Genomic DNA, 18245 nt, shown 5'->3' on the forward strand with positions numbered 1-18245 from the left:
CAACAGTTGCCCTGAACAATCACTCAATAAAATTAGACTTTCAGAGTTAGAAAAGGTCTGAAAGTTGGTTTTACTCAGTTCTTATGAAATAGATACATTTCCATAAACTAATGTCTAATTTTTTTATGAAATGCTTTGTATTAAGTAAGTAATTACCAACTTAAGTATAACTCATGTAAATAGCATTCATTTGTTCCTATAGATACGTTTCTTTACAAATATTATATGTTTTTTCCATATGTGCTTATTTTTACTCTTACCTAAGATTTTATTTGAGAGAGAGAGAGAGAGAGAGAGAGAGAGAGAGAGAGAGAGAGAAATTTTGGAACCCAGTTTGTTTGTTTTTTAAGTCTGTCTGACTATTTGTTTCAATGGGAATTGAAGTCAGAGTGGACAGGAATTTAATGGACATGACCCAGAAATTCTAAATTCTAATCTCCAAATCTGTTTCTCCAAAGATGGGATGGCTTTCCAGTTCATTTGGCAACCTCTCAGTCCTCCTCCAATAGTTAGGAATAAATGACCCAGAACCAGGAGAGTTGATTATCAACATAGTGAAGGGGAGGGTTTCAAAGAGCAAGAGAGGAGGCCTAATCACGTGGAGGGCCAGTGAATGGGGTTTGGCAGGGTGACTTTCAACCTTCAACAGTCACCTGGTGTGCTGTGGGGAAGAACCAAGAGGATCACTTCTTTTCTGATGGAGAAGAGCAATCTCTCTTTGATCCTCCTCCAAGTCAAGTTTCTCCTCACTGCCTAGAAAAATACCTAATTCCGAGGACTGATGCGTCTTCGTCAAATGTCTTTCTTTTGGGGGCAGTGGGAGAAAGCTAAAGACATATAGAAAAGTACTAATAGTGGAAGGAAAGAAAAGACAAAGGGGAGCTAATGTGGAAACCCTCAAACCAGGAATAGAAAAGAGAAAGAAGGCAGGATGAACAGGAAGGGAAAGATCATGGAAAATAAAAAGCCCAGGGGAATAAGAAGAGAGAAAGAGAGAAAAGAAAACAGTGATTTATTGTTAAGAAAAGTGTCTCTCCTAAGTCCTCTAGGTCAAGAAGTCAGACAAGGGGCAGAGCACGAAAAGGAAGCAGCAGAACATGGAAAGCAGGTAACGGACACCCAGTGCGTGATCCCGGAGACGCAGGAGTTCAGCCCCATGGGACTGAGAGTCCACACCGTGTTGGCCTCTACCCTGGTGTATTTCATCCAGGTAAGTTGTGAAAATGCGGGAATAACGCTTTTGTTTTTGTTTCTTGGATAAACAAACTCTCAGAAGAATCTGGGGGAAAACGAATGAGGGGGGAAGACAAAAGGGGTTAGTGGCAAATGAATAACTAGAATGTTTCCTTTATGGTATAGGGCGACATAGTGCAAGTGTGACGAATGATAACATCATTGAAACAGGGGACAGAAATTAGGGCCACCGTAGATACAAGTCAGGTATCTATGGCAATTTAGAAATGCCACTTCCGCGTGCATATTTCTCTCTTTTAACATTTTATCACTCATCCCTCAAATTCCCAAGCAAATGATCAAAACTAGGTGTGTAATTCTCCTAAATGGACTTTCCCACATCAGCCCTAATACTATTCTTGGAGTTTAAAGGTGCCTCCATTAAATTAAAAGAGAGGAAACTCTTTAAAAATACTTTGGATCTTTCATTTTTCTCCCCACTAGAATCAGAAGCCCCTGAGTAACTCATTTAGCTGGGAGAGGGGTCACTGGACTAAGGGATTCTGAACAACTATCAAGGGGAAGTTTACACAGCTATGAAATCCGTTAAGGAGAGCAAATGAAGAAACTGCCTACTATCAGGTTCCTGTACCACTTCTAGCAGAGTGTGGGCTGTGTCTGTTTTGCTTCCTGTATAACAGTCAAATTAATGTCTGAAAATCCATTTTTTTTTCTTTTTCTTGTATTTTCTTTTTTGCTTCTTCTTCTCTCTCTTGACCTTCCCTTCCCTCCTTTTCTCTTTTCCTTCTCTTTTTGCAACAGGCCTGAAAGAGGCATTTTATCTGCTGAGAACTTTCAGTGTTTCTAGCCTTTAGTCAAGAAACCAAGCACCAAAACTGGGTTGAAGAAACTCACACTTTGTCATCCTTAGTGGTCAACTATTTTAAATTAAAACAAAACCAGTAGTTTCTCAAATGTTATCAGCAGAAGGCAGCTGTTAGATTTTTTACAAAATCCTTTTCTGATACATTAGAAGTATGTGTGCACTCCCCCCCCCCACCGCACACCCCGCATAAAACCCCAAGTAAATGTAAATCTCTGTCCCTTTTTAGAGGACCTTTGTGGTCTTTGTTGTTGGTTTCCTGAAATACCAAGTCTTTCAAGTTATTGGAAGAGAGAAACAGTTTCTAGAACAAACGTTTACCTAGAGAGGTTTTTGAAGGAGAAAGTCAGCCAAAATGTAAGGTAGGAGAAGGAGTGGAAGTTTCTTTCTTTACAAGGAGTTGAAGGGACTTGCTAACAATGTCAAGGAGCTGATAGAGCAGATTTGTCCCTGGTTCATTTGAGTTATGGCCAAATCAAGAGGTGTGTGCAGGTGGTCATGTTACTTAAACCCCTATGCCTTGGTCCCTTACCTATTTAAAATAAGGTTAAATATATTCACCTACATGGTTTTCACAATGAAATGTTAAGAAATATTAAAAATTATTAGCCTTCTGAATGGCATATAGTAGCTACTCAATACGTTTTCTCAAATTCTTCTTCTCTTGTATGGTAAGTTATGGATGTACCGAGGGAATGAAAAAGAGCAGTGGGGCAGAATTCATTTTGTACTGGGAACGAGTTATGAAGACAGTCACAATATCCTGAGGGACAGATCGGGAAATTTCTAGGACAAACGAATTGATATAAATGCTGCCTCTCATTCACAGGGCAGTGATGCTCAGCCACCACCATAAGAAAAAAAAAACACAAACAGATTAGATATTTGTTCTTCCAGGTTCTCCCACCTCAAGTGCAGTAATGGATGGGTATTGGAGAGATGAAAACAAACAGTCTTGAACATGGTTGACCCCATGACCTTGTCCTCGCATTTACCCTGCTCTCACCAACTGATCTAACATAGCAGTCATAGGCTGGTGGGCAGAGAAGATCTGACAGTTTCCCTGTCTGAGACTATTTCCCTTCCTACAGCTTCCTTGGGCAAGATGTGAGGAGAGCTGTGTCAGTCCTGAACAGTAAGTATCTGAGAGTCCAACTGCGGAGGAAGGAGAGACAGACAAAAACATCAATACCCAAAACAGGGTCAAAATGTCATCGGATATCTGCGACTTCCCTTATTTCTACTTAAATGGGCACTTAGCCCACAGACGGGTTATCCCAAAATAAAGACATGCATTTTTGTCATCTGAAATACTCAGAATAAAACTGCTGACAGCGTTTTTTTCCAAAGCCAGTTTTAAAAGCAGCCGACTTAATCATCGCAATTTATGCAGTCATAGAGATTTGCAGAAGAGTTTCTTACTCATGATTTTTAGTGACTCATGCAGACAGACTGGATTCAATATCTTAGTCACAGTCAGATACATGTGGGTGATTTCCAAAGGTACATCACCACTTCAAATCTGGGGCATTTTATTTTTTAGGGCATGTTAATATTTATTGCAGCCTTTATTTAGCTATTACTTTGAGATAATTACCCCTTAATCTAAACCTATCACAATTAGGTCTTATGTAGACACAAAGGATATAAAGGGGAAAGATTCATTCCACTTAGAGGTAAACTAGTAAAAAAAAAATCAATGACAGTTTCGAGCGAAGATTTGCTCAGGCTGAAGGAAAACACATATTTAGCCATGGGAAGAGTTTCTCAATGCAAATATGTTATACCCAAGGGAAATGGTGATGGCCTTGGTTACTTTCACACTCTCTCTGAGGTTTCAGCATCACCATAGGAAGAGTCATTTTAATAGAATCAGAATCACAGCGTAGAGCTATAAAGGGCTTTGAACAATGGGGAATGTTCAAATGGAGATTATTACGCTAAGTGAAATAAGCCAGTCAGAGAAAGACAAACATCACATGATCTCACTTATGTGTGGAATCTAAAGAGCAAAATAAACTGATGAACACAATAGGGGAAAAGAGGGTGGGGGTGAGGGGGAATGTGAGAAAACCTGGAGGAGACATTGTTCAGTGAAAATGCCAACTGTATGTTCCACAACTGCGAAACCACCGAAAGGTTAGAGTGCGCATTTCAGTAGATTTTAATAGATAAATATATCAGAAAGTAATATTAAATTTACTCCGTCTTTAAAGATAAACAAACATTTTCCTTTACTTCCCCTTCCCACTCCTGAGCTTATCCCATACTCCCCTTATGCAATCCACATTTTTATCCCAATAGAGAAAATGTATAATTCTCCTAGTTAATTCACAATATTTAATTAGCTTTCATCATGATGAATTTGGTTTATACATTTTCCCCGTTTTGTTTGGCCTCAGCCATCATGTATATCAGTTTTGATTCTGGATGTGAAAATTTAGGGCCCTTTTTATGGTGGGAGTTTTTATGGTGGCCCTTTCTGCAACAACTTGCAATACATAAATTATGAATTTCGTTGTATTGCTTTCATGCTTATAACCAAAATTTTCTTTATGTTTAAATTTTATTGATCTCAAATATATACAAATGTTAACTTTCACACCCATTTTCAAACTCTTTAAAAATATATTTATTGATTTCAGAGAGGAAGGGAGAGGGAGAGAGAGAGAGAAACATCAATGATGAGAATCACTGATCAGTTGCCTCCTGCACACCCCACATTGGGGATCGAGCCTGCAACTTGGGCATGTGCCCTGACTGGGAATCCAACCGTGACCTCCTGGTTCATAGGTCGACACTCAACCCTTGAGCCATGCCCGTCAGGCTCAACCTCTTTTAAACTTGCATTGGGAAGTTCTTTCTTGGTAACTCTCATCGTAACTATTTACAATAGTCATGGCTATATTTTCTATGAATATTAATTCATGAGCACTACTTTAGTCTGTCTTATAGTGATTTATGAAATGATTTACATACTGCCATCTATCATAGAAAACTATTTAAAGCATCCCATTACACAATAGATTACATTGAAGTTAATATAGCCTGGGATGCTTTTATCATAACAAGGGATCATATTATTGTAACTCATGGTTTTGATTCTGGAATCATAATAGGAATTAACTATATTTTTATTGCAAAAACTTTATTCTTTCTTCATAGTTGCCTGACCACAGATTGGGTACATCTCTGGTACATATGGTAAGTTTCAGCTATAATAGCCACTGTTTTTATTTGTTTGTTTGTTTAGTTTAAATATATTTGACAGCAGGAAAAAAAATGTGTATGAGACCGCCAGCCTACTTACTTGCATAGCATCACATGGAGTCGTTTCTTTACTTCATCGCCACCCTATGTGACAATATGACAGGATTTCCTATTTCAATACCATCTTCCCGGGCAACATCAACAGATTATTGTCTACATCCTCAGATCAGCTCTAAAATAGCCTATAGAGGCTACTTCAGTAAAGTAAAAAGCAGCCCCTCCAAGTCACATTAAACCTTTTACTAATTTTCTAACAAATGGACTCTGTCCTGCTGACAAAGTAGGGAAGTATAACATGTGAAGTGAAAGCCCTGGAATTAAAATCTTATAATTACTCTATAAAAGATCCACACAAGAATCAAACCACAGACGTGGAGGGCTGATTATGCCCAAGTTAGGAAACGCAGCAGAACCCAGAGCTCTGGTGCTGGTGGGCTCCTTGCAGGTTGCTGGTGGTAATTGGCGCCCTGCTTCTCCTGTGTGGCCTGACCTCTGTGTGCTTCCGCTGCTGCCTGAGTCGCCAGCAAAATGGGGAAGATGAGGGCCGGCCACCCTACGAAGTGACAGTCATCGCTTTTGATCATGATAGCACTCTCCAGAGCACGATCACCTGTGAGTACACTGACTGTTTCCATGGGAAGGGAACCGGGTTCAAACACGCGATCAGGGTGGTACAACGGTATTAAAACACCTGGTTGAACAGTAAAGAAGCTGTAACTCAGAGTTGTTTTAATGACCAGAAGCCTGGTGATGCAGTGACCTGTGCTGTCAGCCACACTGTAATCACAACCATTGTTCTTGTCTGATGAGAGAGTGAAGGAAGAAATGAAATGCTGGAGATGATGTTGGAAATGTTTTGTGAGAAGAATTACCCAATTCAGAAATAGTTACAGTTAATAAAATTGGCTTAAGCTCTAAGCATACCCCTTTTTCAAAAATGTCTTGGGCCCTAGCTTGTTTGGCTCTGTTTCTCTCTCTCTCTCTCTCTGTCCTTCCCTCTCCATTCCACTCTCTCTAAAAATCAATGGAAAAACAGCTTCAGGTGAGGATTAACAACAACCACAAAAAGTCTTGGATTTTGTAAAAACCCACATGTTCTATCTGGAATTATTATATATTTAGAGAAATTTGTCATGTGTATTTTCAGTTATTTATTCTCCAAGTCTTTTTGTTTTTGTTTTTTTTATAAGAGAAAGTTTACTTAGAAAGTCAGAGAAAGAAAAAAGGAAAAAAGTGTTGGGGGCGATAAAAAAAGAAAGCAAGTCATAGAGGTAGAGGAAGTGAGCTGGAGAAGAAATGGGCTTGGGAAACAAGTGTTACGGAGGCAAAAGAAGGACCCTTGCTGCTTAGGATCAGAGAGAGGAGTGGAAAACTCACCTTGGGGAGGGAGCGGGGACAGGCCTGGGGCTGCCCCATAGGGAACTGCACTGGGGCCCCTCCTGAGGGTGTTTCTGGAGGTCTAGGGGGGGGGGGGATCTCAATAGCATATTCATCAGTTTTTCAGAAGTGTTCTTTCAGGGTCCTAGTCTCCTCTGATTGGTTGGCACCAGGGCGGGGGAGGAGGGAAGGGGGGCTCATAAGTCAATGCATTTGGTTCTGATGATGTCAGTCCTGGCGCCTCTTGTCTGGTTCTGCTGTATTTCTGGGCTTGGGGCTGAAACACAAGGAGGCCTAGGTGTGTTTTATGCTGATCAAAACTGTCATGGAGCTTAATGCTTCAGGGCTATTCTCCGGTTCCCCCTCTAAGCCGGGGTCTGACCCTCATAACTAGCAACATGCCAAGAGAGGAAAGGTCAGGCTGAACTGCAGAGATCTAAAGAGCAGGATCAGAGATAGGCTAGGGGAGGAAATGTTACCCTGGGGGTAAGGTTCTTGTTTTCCCAGTTTTGCTGGGCACCTGGGGCTTTTCACCCTGGTGACCTTCTCGACCTGGCCCATCATCCTTGCTCTGCTCGTATCTATCTGTCTACCACAGATGGGATCTATTCTCCACCTCTTGATACACAAAGTATGAGCCTCAACATTCTTGTGATGACCATAAGACACTTTATTTTCTTCTGTTCTCTTCTTTATAGTATAGTATTTACTAAAATTGGATTGCAAATACCAGGCAGAACAATAGGTGGCAAAACACTGTGATTTTCATTTTGCAAAGAGAACAATGTGATGTGTTGTTGCTCACCTTTCCTGCCTCCCAGTCATTTTGAGAAAAGATAAGTAAGGCAGAAATACATATTTCTAAGGAGACTGCAACATTAGCGGGTCGGTCTAAAGCAGTGGTTCTCAACCTTCCTAATGCCGCGACCCCTTTAATACAGTTCTTCATGTTGTGGTGACCCCCAACCATAAAATTATTTTCGTTGCAACTTCATAACTGTAATTTTGCTACTATTATGAATCATAATGTAAATATCTGATATGCAGGATGTATTTTCATTGTTACAAATTGGACATAATTAAAGCATAGTGATTAATCACAAAAACAATATGTAATTATATATGTGTTTTCCGATGGTCTTAGGCGACCCCAGTGAAAGGGTCGTTTGACCCCCAAAGGGATCGCGACCCACAGGTTGAGAACCCCTGGTCTAAAGGGTTCAAAATCTGCCGATGATGGTGGGATATGGGAACCCCATTTAGATTATTCGAGGATACCAGAGAAGACAGGGTCTTTTAGCAGAAAGTAAAGTTGGTTTTTAAACAAGCTGCACAGGGGTTTCATAACATTTGTGGCAGAGTTGATAACGAGTTTGGTCAGTTGTAAGGTAGAGGGAAACTTAGAATGTTGTAAGCCTGATTTCTGAGGCTGTCACATTTACTCTCGCTCTATTCCTTCTCCCCTCACCAGCCCTGCAGTCAGTGTTTGGCCCAGCGGCTCGGAGAATCCTGGCGGTGGCCCACTCCCACAGCCCGCTGGGCCAGCTGCCCTCCTCCGTGGACACCCTCCCAGGGTATGAGGAAGCTCTTCACATGAGTCGCTTCACAGTGGCCAGGTGTGGGCCGAAAGCACCTGACCTACCCTCAGTGCCAGAAGAGAAGCAGCTGCCTCCGGTGGAGAAGGTGTCTCCTCAAGGAGAACACGCTCCAAATTGATGGGAACTTCGGTTTTATAAATGGGGCGGGGACATCTGCAGAGTTGGTAAAGATAGACAGATGGGACATTTTTTTGCTACCTTTCAGAAGATTTAGGATGAATCTAAACATCATCTAGTGGAAAACATGGATTCCAACGCTTCATTTCCAGCCACATATTATTTTCCGATATGGAATGCTCTAATCAAGAACTCTCATTATTTATCCAATACCAAAATTTGCAACTAACCTCTAGCAATGTGTCAAAGATTTCTTGAATTCCTTCAACTATTGAGTTCCTTCACCCACATGATACTGCAAGTTGCTCTTCTCTACCAGCACCTGGGTAGAATACGCTTGAGGAGCCATAAGCATTAATGTACCAAATTCACTTTTCCTCTTGAGGGAACACCCACTTTGACACTGACTGACAATGGTCATCTTGGACATCATGTAATACCTAACTGGACATCCATAATCCAAGGGTGGGATTGCAGTGTGGGCTAGGAGAACACAATATATATTGAAATGCCAGATATAAAGGTCTTTCTTTCACTCTGGTCCTACCTACCAGTGGTATTGGACAGTGCACAGAGGACAGTAACAGTTCTATTCAATTTTCAGTTCCTCTGCCCTGTGAACACACGCATGCACGCACGTGCTTGAGCACACACACGCACCCTTTTCTAACTTTGAAAGAATAGTATTGCTTTGCTTCTTTTCGCCTGCCTGAGTTGACCACTTGAAACCAAGTATCTAGTGACAAGCACTAGACTCTAGTGGTGGCCTTTCCTGCCACCTAATGGCGCCATGATAGAAATGCATCCTCCTATCTGCACACCTCTCCATTACCGGGAGCACAAACTGAACCAAGCCTAAATGAGATCCTTCCCAAGGCACCATCCCCTTGTGCCATGTTGAACTGCCCACGTAGCATACTACCTCCAAAGTATAATACTATTGGAAAATTGAGGAAGTGAATTCTATTCAGCAGTGACCTTAGATAACCCAATGGAATCTTTAAAGCACAGTTTTTTCATCTGTACGATGGACAGGCAATGATAACACCTCACAAGTTTGATGTGAGGGTCAAATAAACTAAGTATATATGACAGATTTGTAAAGTATTATGCACGTGTGTTTTTTTTATTCTTGATACAGATGTCTGATTTTCATCTGCCTGCTATGATCCTACTGAAAATTATGTCTGATTCCTCCTTTTGCTATGATAGTGCTAAGTCACACCTGAAGTCGCTTTATTTCATCAATAATATTTTTTAATTGAGGTAAACAACTAAAGATATGCAACTCTTGTTAATGTGTTCTGTGTAGAGGTAGGGAACATTTGAACAAACTCATTTATTAGGAAATTAGCTCCAGTACTCAGGGAGACATCACAGAGCCAGGAATGACTGATTAGTGCAGTCAGTGCCTCATTAAGTACATTCTTGGAGGAATGCTCACTCAGCCCCGCCAGAGGGAAACTATTCTGAGTATAACCTGCTGGTGATCTGCGTTTTTCCTGGGTCATTTATCAAATTGCCTCTGGAAATTGTTGAAATGCATGAATTGTTCATAGCACAAGTTGGCCTTGTTTTGCTGCTGCCAAATGAATCACTTTATTATCACACAATCTGTGAAATATTCTTGCTTCATTTGTCCTTCAAGATACCATAGTCTTAAGTTAAAATGTTGTCAGGTATAATAAGATCTTGGAAGAAATCCTACCTTATTCTAAAGAGATCTCTCTGCCCCATCTCTCCCTGCCCCTCTGCCCCTCTAGTAGCTACATGGAGTTCACTCCTGCCACCATTCCATTTTGTCACAAGCTGGTAGCACCCATGTGACTTCACTTCTTTATCTACTCTATCTAAGATATCTGTTAATAAGCTCAATCACTTTAGCCACTGTTCTCAAAAAATTTTAACCCCTTTAAACATTCCTCACACCTATTCTTCAAACTTTAAACATTGGTTCATTGAAGCTAACTGATTTCTCCCCAAAGCCTACACTGCTGAACAGAAGAGCTGCAGAAAATCTCTCAACGCTGCTGATTGAGGTCATTTACAAGGTCATGATCTCCAACACACCAGGACCATTTACCATTTCTTCTAGATTTTCTTTAGTAATTTTTCCATTCCTTTCAGTAGTTATTCAAATTTCAATATCTCTCTTCAAAACTCACACCCCATAACCTACTCGTTAATTCTAGGCAGGGGATTTGTCCTCTTAGTTTAGACAGGAAATCAAAGCTTCCAGGTAACTTTCTAGCCCAAAGCTACAACCCTTGTGGCTCTGAACCTCTCCTTTCCTCTTTCCTTCTGTCTAAATGAAATAGATGTCCTTCCTGCTTCCCAATAATAATAGTTCTAATTGTGTGTTGTATTACATTTGATTCGATGGAAATTATGTGCCAAGAATAGTGCTGAGGCAAACTGGAGGTATAAAAGTGTGCAAGAAACACAGGTACTCTGACTCTTGGTCCTCACAAAGCTTAAGAAAAAGCAAATCTACATATATAAAAGCCTAATATGCAAATTGTCCCCATGGGAGTTCGACTGGAGACCGATCATTTGCTATGATGTGCACTGACCACCAGGAGGTGGCGTGGAATGAAGGAAGGCCCTGACTGGCAGCCAGCAGCCGGGGAAGGGAGGCCCCACCAGCAGCCATGGAATGGAGACCCTGGCTGGCAGCCAGGAAACCCTGGCCAGCAGCCGGAAGGCCCTGATCAGCCCTGATCACTGGCCAGGCCTAGGGATCCTTCCTGTGCATGAATTTCATGCACTGGGCCTCAAATATATATATATTTCTAATATAATATATATTTCAAACATGAAGAGTGCAAAGAACCATTGGGAAAGGCAGAGTGATGAAAGAGCATTTTCAAAGATGTGATACGGTTGGGTAAATTTGAGAAACTGAAAAAAGACTGGACTAGTTGATTTAGTTAGCTTAGGAGGGAGCTGCAAAAATGGAGTCTGAGAGAGACAAGGGGCCTTGGGGGCAAGGAGTATAGACTATATTTTACATGCATCAAGAAGTCATTGAAGGATTTTAAACAGTAAGTCACTTATGCAATTTGAATTTTAACAGTGAGTGAATGCTACAGGAGAAGGAACTGGAGCAGTGAATGAAAGCATGAAGACCAGATGAGAGGCTATTGAAGAAGAGTAGATAAGAGATGCTTGTGGATGGGACTACCATGGTGATATTAGAGATGAAAGTAGCGATAACTGTAGGGATTTGAAAGATATATTGGGATACCATCATCATGAGTAATAAATGACTCCTAGATCATTGAGCTGAGCCAATACATGAAAGGTATTAGTGTTTATTATGATGGGAAAGATTGAATAAAACCAGATTTAAGGGTGAATTCAAGGCAGTAATTTCTAAAATGGGGAAAAGGCATTTCATAGTCTTGGTAAAATATAAGCCAACTTAATCTAAGATAAAGCTTGTATGTGGTTATGAACGAGATATTCAACTTCCCATCTTCTTCTTCTTCCTCTTGCTTATTCTTTAATTGTTCATTTTCTGTTAGCTTCTTCCCTTTACTAGTACAATACAAATGTTTTATATGAATTATGTATTATAAAATGGAAGGAGAGTATAGAGCTGAAAAAAAAGTGCCCATTGTAAGCCTGTACTAAATGATTCAGACACTGAACTAGAAGATGATGAGCTACTTAATATATTTTTAGCAGGAGAGTTCCATAATGTGATCAGTGTTTTAGAAAGATATTCTGGTGAAAGTCTGAGATCTTAGCTGAAGTGTGAAGAAGTCAGGTCTTAATTCCACCTAGGAGCCTGTTGTAAAAGTCCTAGTTAAAAGTGCTGAGGGCCTTGCCCAGCTGGCATGGCTCAATGGTTGAGCATCAACCTATGAACCAGGAGGTCAGGGTTCGATTTCCAGTCAGGGCACATGCCTGGGGTTGTGGACTCAATCCCCAATAGGGGGTGTGCAGGAGACAGCTGATCAATGATTCTCTCTCATCATTGATGCTTTTATCCCTCTCTTCCTCTCCCTTCCTCTCTCTGAAATAAATAAAAAACATATTTTTTAAAAAGAGCTCATTTATCTATGGGTATGTGGGAATAAAGCAAAAATGGGGTTTATGTAACCAATTTAAGAGACGGGGAGAAAAATTGCAAAGTCTGGGAACAGCAAGCTGTGTTTTCTTTTCCTTGGATAAGCAGATTGTCTGGAAGGTAATCAAGAGGCCATAATGGGAAATCTGCCCTTGAGCAGGCTGTCTGACTGGGAAAACAATTTGAGTGATTTATGGATTGGCCAAGATATATTGAGAGTTCACTGTGGAAAATATTTTGCATGCTGTCTCTGAGTAATGTTGGCCAGGGTCCTTCTGTTGGCACCTTCACCCTGGTGAAGCCAGAATTATACTTGCCCACTTCGGAAAATCACCTCATGATTTTAAGAGTTTGAAATGAAAGTGGTAGTATTTGAGTTGAAACCCAACAAATTAGAATTCTAAACACTAGATATACAGGATACGAGCATGTTCTGTCAATGAGCAAAGATAGAAATAATGAGAAGTGAATCGTGGAGAGTGTTCAAAATGCTAAGGGATATAATAAGAATGAATCTGGAAAGACAGGTTGGCATTTTTATGGAAGGCATTACATAGGCGCTTAAGCAGTTTGATCTTTATCCTGCATGCTATGAAAGCCACTGTTAAGTTTCTGAAGAGGGGAAAGAGATCATGTGGCTTGCAAGATGTTTTGGCTGTCAGGAGAGAAGAGATGTGAGATGTAGAAGACAGGGAGACTAGTGAATGGCTGTTGAACTGTCTACCTCACAGACATACTTCTTCAACTTTTTTCATAAAAGCTTAGTTATAGGCAGAGTCATGAAAAAAGGCGGGCTACATGTAACACCTCTTTATTTCAGCCTCACGGTACTCATGCTTTAATTGTTCATGTTGCCCTGTGGTGACTGCAGTCCTTGTTTGGCAAGTGATATCAATGTTCCAAGTGTCTAGACCTTTCTGGAGTACCAGTTTGTATATCCAATTTGCCTGTCCAGGATCTCTCTTACTCCCCTCTTGCACTAACTAGATTTAGAATTTGCGCTCCCCTATGGTGTTAATACTAATTATCATAGGTGGTAAAGTTGAGTACTAACTACCCTTTCCCTCTCTCAAAAGTGTTATAAATTCAAACTCAGTGAGTACCAAAGTAGATAAATGCAAATTCAATTCAAAGGGGACAAAGGTTATTAAAAGTCGAATAACTGGCAAGTACACATTACCATTTGAATGCCCACAGGGCACCACTTGGCTCTCCAAACTCCTTGTGTAGGAGACTAAATTGTAGAGCAGTGATGTAATTTGCAGGGAGCTGAGTGTCTAAGCTGGTTTTCCACTCAGCTTCCTAAGACTTTAAAAAACAAACTGAAAAGCCTTTTGCTCTTATTTTTAAGTTTAATTTCTATTTCCTTTCATCGAATGTATACATTAATAGAGATTTAAACATCAAAGACCTCGACAAGGCTTGTGAAGGAAAGTAGCACCTTCCCATCACACACATACATATACGAGAACTTCCTACTTTTTAGCTGATTCTGTAAATTCTGCATTTCTCCAAATACTATGCATATGTTGCATTGTCGAAGATGAAAATTTAGCCATTTTTTTTATTACCATGATCCCTACCTTTGCTACTATGGGGAAGGGGAAAAATTCCTCTTTCCCCTTCTGGTTCTTTTTGGCTGGCTGGAATAATCAAAATAACAGGAGGCAGATTGACAAGAGAAAATCAAAGTTAATCTTCTGTGCTGAGGAACCCCACCCACATGAGAGAGTCAGAGACCCTGCATACATGAGAGGTTCAGCGATAGAAAGGGGGATTGAGGTATTTAAGACATCCTGAGCTAGAGGTGAGGTAAGGTGCACTGGGGGCTTCCAAGGTCATTGCAGGATGATAAGAAGAGCAGACATTCAATATTAGTAGTTTGCCTTGGCCTGTACATTGACAGGTCAAAAACAGTTATCTCCGATAATCTCTTACGGGCAAGGTCTCTAATTCAAATTCCTCCAGATAGTCAAGGGGAAGTGGGGTAGAAGTTTCTCCGGAGCCTAATCTAAAATCTCAAAGTAATCTGCAGTCCACTGAAGCACATCTTGGGGTGGCTCGTTCTGGACCCCCACACCACCATAACACTCTGAACATTTCTTGTGTCCTCCTATCTTCTAAATATAGTTACTAATATATCACAATTTGATTATATGAGTTCAATGGGAAGCAGGCTTTGTGGGTTAATACTTTGGTTCTTTCCCTTACTCCTTGTCCAATCAATCACGGTGTAGTTACTTAATAGTTCTATATTTCAATTTCTTGTTGTAAAATTGGGATAAAGTGAGTATATTACATTATTATGTGAGGACTATGGGAGCTAATATACACATACTATACATAAAGCTTGTATTTTAAAACATTAGTAACTATTAACCACTTTTACTACCTTGGTGATTATCCTCATCGCTCTCGTGTGTCAAATCCTGTTTCCTGTATCCCATGTCTTTTCCTTTCTTGGTTTACTTACCCATTTTGCAGGTGCTTCCTGAAAACAGATACAATGAAATTTTGGTTTCCATGTTTAAGGAATGTCATGTACTACCCTTATACTTTAAATGATAATTTAGCTTGTCACAAAATTCCCTTAGGATTTTTAAGGCAAACCTAGCTGTTATAATTAAAATCTAACTTCCCTTCCCCATTTTCTGAATTCTCTCTGAGACTCCTAGCATTTGAATGTTGAAACTCTAATTTGCATCCCTTTGCCCTCTTTCCATCTGTCTTACTATTTTACTTCCTAGGAAATTTCCTCAACTTTATTGTAATGTTTCTATTGAATTTTTCCCCAAGGTCAACAGAGAATCCATAACCATGGAATGATATTAAGAAAAGAAATGACACATTGAAATAGTGTTACAGGCGAGTTGATGAGAACTTGATTCTTGCCTTCTTGAAGGAGAGATTTCAGTCAAGAGACAAAGTGTAGAAAAACAAGCAAGACTTTATTGAGGAAAGCAAAAACACTTAGGACAGTGAAACTAGGCAGGGCATAGAAGTAACAGAGGCCTAGGCCCACTGGGAAGTCAGAAAAAAGGCTCACTTGGAGACAGGTTCAAGGGGTTAGCCTTGGACGACCAACCTGCCACTGCCTATTGCTTCCATGGTTGCAAGTCTCCCGAGGTCTCTGAAGTTGAGGAGATATGTGCCTGTGGGGGAAGGAGAGCGGGAGGGAATGGCACAGGCATGCTCTCTAGAGGGAGAGAGAACTGGGACCTTCATTCTCAGGGGTTTTAATGGCTGGGTGTTTAGGGGAGGTCTTAGGGGAGAATCAATAGAATATTCAGCATCTTTATGCTGATGTAGCAAAATGAGATTTATTCTCTTAATTTGTCTGTCCTTAGGTGTGGTTGGCAAATGGAATAATTGGGGTTCTGTTACCTGTCTTCGTGAGTAGAATGATTTATGCTATTTACCCTGTGGTTGGGGAGGTGAAGTACAAACCATTTACTCTTAAGTATCCTTGGTTTCGGGAAGATAATATTTACTATCAGGTGGCTGCAAACTGCTGTTTAACTATCTTAGTTTCCCTATTCTGCTTGTACTGAATTTTTTTTAGCTTCTTACTACTCTGTAACAATATGGTTTTATTATATTTTTTCTGGCTTTAGTGAGCTCTCTCTCTCTCTCTCTCTCTCTCCTAGAAATGATAAAGACAAAACTTAAAGACTAATTAAGAATGGATTTGAATAATAGTGGTGGTTTTAAAACATGTTCACAAATTCTTTAACATTCCTCTCATCTCTGGGGTGGATTTTCACCCATAAAAATGACCGAAAGATGCCAGGGTGAAAAATAATTAACATCAAGAAGTAGGGCTATACAATTCTCTTTCCTGTTTCAACAGTACAGCTTCGTTTCTTTTATTTTGTGGCTTTATTTTTTAAATCAGAGACACTGAGACTTGATACAATGTAGGTGACAGGGGCTGCCCTTTGTCTCATACAGTTTTTTAAAAAATATATTTTTTTTATTGATTTTAGAGAGAAAGGGAGAGAGAGGGAGAGAGAAAGATCAACTATGAGAGAGAATCATTGATCGGCTGCCTCCTGCACGCCCCCTACTGGGCATTGAGCCCACAACCCAGGCATATGCCCTGACCAGAAATGGAACCCTGACCTCCTGGTTCATAGGTCCAAGCTCAACAACTGACCCACACTGGCTGCGCTGTCTCATACAGTTTTCAGAACTTCCTGAGCTTGTTCTGGGTAAGCAGCCCTTCCTCACACTTCTTATACTTTCTGCTGCCCTTCCCCAAAAGGTCCCTGCCATTAATAGAGGCTGGAAAAGCCCTAGTCCCTTTGATTCTTGGGGAGGTAAGGGGAGGGCCCGCCACCCTTTCTGGTGGCACTTTCTATTCACATTGGGGACACTTAAGCAGTAGTCCTATCTATCCTTCAGGTAAATGCTTGTATAAGAAAAAAGAAAGTTTGAGAAGAACTACTGAGTTAATCACTTCAATCTTGATATTTTCTTTCCCCATCTTCTGAGCTAACAGGAGAAAGTGAATCATTTCTATATTTGAGCATGCATGCAGCCCTTGGAGACATGGCTGACACCCCTCTGGGGACCTTGATTACACTTCATGCCCTTCACCTAATACGTCTCTTCGAATTCCTGAGTCACGATTTGTTTATGTTCCTGTTCTAGGCGCAAACGGCAGCAGGAACACAAACAAAATGACGCCAACGTGGTGAAGGAGGGGTCACCGGCTAAGGAAGCCAGCCTCGCTCCCAAGGTGCCCGGCGAAGCAGCAAAGGGCAACATGCAAGCGCAGGCCATGTCTGCACCACCGGCCAATGGAACCCCAGGACCCTCGTCCCCGGTTTCCCCAGATTCCAGATCCCAACCAGCTGGAAAAGGCTGGTTTTTCCGTTTGTTTTTGGACCCAACCAAGACACAGCGAGGAAGAGGGAAGAAGACATCTTTAGAACATTTTTTTGTTGTTTTAAAAACCTTTTTGCATGTCACACTCTCCATAGAATAAGAAGTATAAAATCCGTTTCCGTTTGCAATGGATTCTATTTAGGACAAGGTTAGATAGGAAGAGAGCACACTGAAGTCAACCACGTGTGTCTGTCCCCCCCCATCCCCGCGGGGTCCGGGGCGCCGGGGGCGGGGCGAAGGGCGGGGCGCCGTGACGTCACAATCCAACGCGCCGCCGTGTTGTTTTGTGTTCCCAGCTTTCGGGGAAAGCCGCCGCGGGTTCTTCACCGACCTGCCTGGACCTGCAGACGCGAGGAGCCGAGATCCCTTCCCAGAGCTCGGCCTAGAGCTGCGGTGCGACGGGAGCTGCCATTTCCGAGGCGATCCCGAGACGTCCTGACATTTGGCATAAGGAGGCCCCGACGCGAGCGACGCAGTCCTCAGCCCTGGAGGCAAGGCCCCGCCCGGGGATCTTAGAAAACCTGCGGTTCATCATGAAGTTCCAGTATAAGGAGGACCATCCCTTCGAGTATCGGAAAAAGGAAGGAGAAAAGATCCGGAAGAAATACCCGGACAGGGTCCCTGTGAGTTGCGGGGGAGGGGGAGGGGAAAGGGGGACATAGATGGGGGTGGGGGGCAGTCGTGATGGCTGCCCTAAGGCGTCGTGGAGCGCTAGTCCCTGAAATTACTTAACCCTGCACGCCCGTTCCTGCCGGGAGAGCCAGCGGAACGGGTGCACCGACTGCGGGTCTTTAAAAACCCATTTTCCCGGGGCCCGTACCCATCTTGGCAGCGGACCGCATCCTCCCCGGAGCCTGCGTTG

General features: G+C 41.7%; 1 protein-coding gene across 1 annotated transcript; it reads left to right on the forward strand.

The window, feature by feature from the left end:
• Positions 1–1156: 1156 nt before the first annotated feature.
• Positions 1157–17822, forward strand: TMEM52B (transmembrane protein 52B). The gene is made up of 8 exons (XM_006084235.3): positions 1157–1210; positions 3148–3191; positions 5222–5260; positions 5772–5938; positions 8175–8386; positions 15841–15953; positions 17147–17370; positions 17680–17822. Exons 1-8 carry the CDS (start codon positions 1157–1159, stop codon positions 17820–17822), a joined length of 996 nt encoding a protein of 331 aa, XP_006084297.2.
• Positions 17823–18245: the final 423 nt, after the last annotated feature.

The sequence above is a fragment of the Myotis lucifugus genome, unplaced genomic scaffold (genome assembly GCF_000147115.1).
Source record: "Myotis lucifugus unplaced genomic scaffold, Myoluc2.0 scaffold_10, whole genome shotgun sequence".
Classification (NCBI taxonomy): Eukaryota; Metazoa; Chordata; class Mammalia; order Chiroptera; family Vespertilionidae; genus Myotis; species Myotis lucifugus.